The sequence below is a fragment of the Myotis brandtii genome, unplaced genomic scaffold (genome assembly GCF_000412655.1).
Source record: "Myotis brandtii unplaced genomic scaffold, ASM41265v1 scaffold687, whole genome shotgun sequence".
Lineage (NCBI taxonomy): Eukaryota > Metazoa > Chordata > Mammalia > Chiroptera > Vespertilionidae > Myotis > Myotis brandtii.
The window spans coordinates 1,187,893-1,191,869 of NW_005370687.1; the positions used below are offsets into that span (position 1 = coordinate 1,187,893).

General features: G+C 55.4%; 1 protein-coding gene across 1 annotated transcript in view; it reads left to right on the forward strand.

The window, feature by feature from the left end:
- Positions 1 to 3,595, forward strand: part of TULP1 (tubby like protein 1) — an 18,868-nt gene extending 15,273 nt beyond the window's left edge. The window contains exons 11-12 of the mRNA XM_014529583.1: positions 1,804 to 1,975; positions 3,372 to 3,595. Of these exons, the coding sequence (XP_014385069.1) occupies positions 1,804 to 1,975; positions 3,372 to 3,505 (306 nt within the window). The 3' untranslated portion in view covers positions 3,506 to 3,595. The remainder of the gene's footprint in view (positions 1 to 1,803; positions 1,976 to 3,371) is intronic.
- The last annotated feature ends 382 nt before the right edge of the window (positions 3,596 to 3,977 follow it).

Genomic DNA, 3,977 nt, shown 5'->3' on the forward strand with positions numbered 1-3,977 from the left:
AGGGCCAGTGTCCCCGCACCCCTGGGCTCAGTGAGAACCACCCAGCGCTGCTGTGGTCGCTCTTCACCATCTCAGGGCCTTCATTACACAACCATTGGTTAAAACCGGGCTCTGGAGATCCAAAACCAGCACAACAGTGACCGTCAAAACAGTATCTGATCTTTAGGGAACATTTACTCTGGTCCAGGAACTGATTTAAATAACACGTCCCGCGCTGTTAACTTATTCAGTCCTCACAACTGAGGGAAACCGAGGCACAGAGATATGACTCAAATACTGTGCCTGCCTTAGAGTGTCTGTCCATTACACGCAGTGGGAGAAGTGAGCACGTGTCATGGAAGCTCAGTGCTAAAACACCTAAATCAGACACGGGGTCAGGAAGGCTTCTTGGGGGATGATTTAAAAAAAAAAAAAATTTGCTTAATTGATTTTGAGACAGAGGAAGGGGGAGAGACAGAGAAACATTAATGTGAGAGCGGCATGCCCATCAGCTGCCTCCTGCATGCCCTTCACTGGGGCCTGAGCTCGAGACCCCGCCTGTGCCCTGACCGGCAGCCCCTCAGTGCCAGGGACGACGCCCAGCCAACTGAGCCCCACAGGCCAGGCCAGGAGAACATGATCTTGAGTAGACTCACTCCAGGCCATGAACGTGACGGGTGCCAAGGAAACTCAGTAAAGAAATATCTCAAGAGCACCCGTACCCAGGCCACTCCTTCCTTCCAGAAACTCTCCCAGGACACTTTATCGTAATCACTGTTCACCTGTGTGTCTCCCCAAGCTCAACTGTGCGCTCCTGGTAGGTCCCAGAATGTCTGGTTCATCCTTGTCATCAGGTGCCAGCATGGAAGAACCCTTGGATACGGATGGCACAGAGCACCTACTGTGTGCCAGATGCTACTTTCCATTTTCTTTTTTTAATGTTTTTTTAAAAAAATATTTTTTATTGATTTCAGAGAGGACGTGCGAAGGAGAGAGAGATAGAAACATCAATGATGAGAGAGATTCATTGATTGGCTGCCTGCTGCACGCCCCACACTGGGGATTGAGCCTGCAACCCGGGCATGTGCCCTGACCGGGAATCGAACTGTGACTATCTCAAGAGCACCCGTACCCAGGCCACTCCTTCCTTCCAGAAACTCTCCCAGGACACTTTATCGTAATCACTGTTCACCTGTGTGTCTCCCCAAGCTCAACTGTGCGCTCCTTGTAGGTCCCATCCATGATGTAGGTTCATCCTTGTCATCAGGTGCCAGCATGGAAGGACGCTTGGATACGGATGGCACAGAGCACCTACTGTGTGCCAGATGCTACTTTCCATTTTCTTTTTTTAATGTTTTTTTTAAAAAATATTTTTTATTGATTTCAGAGAGGACGTGCGAAGGAGAGAGAGATAGAAACATCAATGATGAGAGAGATTCATTGATTGGCTGCCTGCTGCACGCCCCACACTGGGGATTGAGCCTGCAACCTGGGCATGTGCCCTGACCGGGAATCGAACTGTGACCTCCTGGTTCATAGGTCAACGCTCAACCATTGAGCCACGACAGCTGGACTACTTTCCATTTTCCACCCTCCACTTTGGCATCCCGAGGCAAGCCCCATTCCCACATATGCACACCCTGCCCACAAGGGTACCAGAAGCCATGCATGCTCTCAAGGATACCCCACGTCAAGGATACCCCAAGTGGATGCTGATTTCCGGGCTGTGCAAGGGCACACATAGGTCCCAGGCCCCATCCCCTGTCAGTCCTGAGATATCCACCCCCCTAACCATCCTCTCCCAATACCTCCCTGGCCCCCCAGGCCAGCGATGGGCTGCTGGTGCGCTGGCAGAACAAGACTCTGGAGAGCCTCATTGAGCTGCACAACAAGCCACCATTCTGGAACGAAGCCACTGGCTCCTACACCCTCAACTTCCAAGGCAGAGTCACGCAGGCCTCCGTCAAGAACTTCCAGATCGTGCACGCTGATGACCGTGAGTATGAGGGCCGAGACCAGCTGGCCCCACAACCTCCGGACCCAGCCCTGGCTCACGCCTTTGCCCACCATCTTTCTCTCCCTGGAGCCAGAACATCTATGAAGGTGGCTCTTTTCTCCAGGGGCACTGACACTGTGCCCCCAGGAGCCTCAGGGATTCCACGCAGGTGTCTTAGGCTCATTCTTCCAGGCCCTCGTTCTAGCATTTACCAGAGTCCTGAGCAGAAACTGGGATAGTCTGGGTAAGACTGTGTCAAAGGGAGAGTTAAGCTGCTGGAGTTTGAAAACCACTGACAGCCCAACGCAGGTCATAGTGCTGGGCCCAGAGCGGGCAGCCCTTGCCCGGGCTTCTCAGATTCTACTTCACAGACACTTACACGGTCTTTTCTATGTGGCAGGCACTGTCCTCAGGGTTTCACAGAGATGGAATCATTAGATCTTTTCAACAACCCTGGGAGGAAGGTACTTAGTACTATTATCCCCACTTGGCAGATGAGAAAACTGAGGAACAGAGAGGTTCGGTAACTTGCCCAAGATCACACAGCTAGTAAAGATCACGCTGGAATCAGAACCCCCTTAGACCTTTAGGAGTAGGGAATATTAATCAAGCCTTTCTGAGCACCTACTCTACTGTCTTCTCTCAAAGGAGGTGAAAGGCCTGCCCTTGAAGATTTAGGGCAACAAGATGCACCCATAACATAAATTAAGTAAAAACGTCCCCGTTACAAGCGTGGGGAGAGGTCTGCACTAGGTTAAGGAAGCTTGGGAATGGAAAGGTGTCTCCCAAGGGATCCAGGTTCCCAGGGCAGCTAACAGGGAGCAACTTCCCCATCCCCCACTCGATCCTAGAGATGTGCTCCCAGTGTCACCTGTCCCCAGGCCTTGGATAACTGCTCTCCAGATCACATTTCTGGTGGAGCCTGGTCTGATGAGGTTGGGGGTATTTTTAGCAACTTCCTGTCCCTATGGATGCTGGGGGAGGTGTTGGGGGCTGAGCTGGGCCACAGGATGAAGAGGGAACCAGAGGGTTAGTCCGGGATTGAGCCTGGTGCTCTGAGATGGGACTGGGGGTGGGTTGGGGGGGAGGGGAGGAAAATGGGGTCAGAATGCAGCAGAAAAGTTGGCAAGGGAGGAATCTAGGTTTGAGGAAGTTTGACAGTTTCCTATACTTAAGTGGCGGTTCGTGCATAGCCCCGGGCGGCAGAAGATAAGGCCGGGTCCCTGTCCTCAGGGGCTTACAGTCCGAGGGAGGTAAAGCTGCAGGTGGGGCAGGTATAACGAAGGCGGCTGAGTACTGAGGTCCCCAGGCCCGGGAGGGGAACTGCCCCGCGGTCGAGGGCATGGATTGCCAGGCAGGGCCCAGGGCTGAGACGCCCGCCCTTGCTGGTCCACAGCCGACTACATCGTGCTGCAGTTCGGCCGCGTGGCCGAGGACGCCTTCACCCTAGACTACCGGTACCCGCTGTGCGCCCTGCAGGCCTTCGCCATCGCCCTCTCCAGCTTCGACGGGAAGCTAGCTTGCGAGTGACGGCGGCGGCACCCCAAGTCCCAGAGCCGCCGGGATCGGAAAGGACTCGGTGGAGGCTTCAGGGTCCCCTCACCAAAGCCCCCACTGAGGACGCCTCCTGTGTCGGGAGCTGACCCCTAACTGCCTCCAGGTGACCTCCATCCACTCCCCGGCCTGGCAGAGGCCGAGCGGGGGGAGGAGCTCAGACGGCGGGTGCGGAGCAGATGAAGAACATCTGGAGCTGGAGCCGCACATCTGGTCGCAGCGCTCGCCTGCACGCTCCACACACACACACACACACACACCCCGCCCCCGCCCGGCAGCCACTTCCTGTCCAGGGTCGGTAGCCAGTGCGGCTTTAACCCCTGTGGGACCGCGCTGTCGGGGCGGCGGGTGATGGGGCGAGGACGGGCAAGCACATCCCCAATAAAGCTGCGTCTCGGCGGCGGAGCCGTGGTGCTGCGCGCAGAGGAGGGAGGTGGGAGGGTCCGCG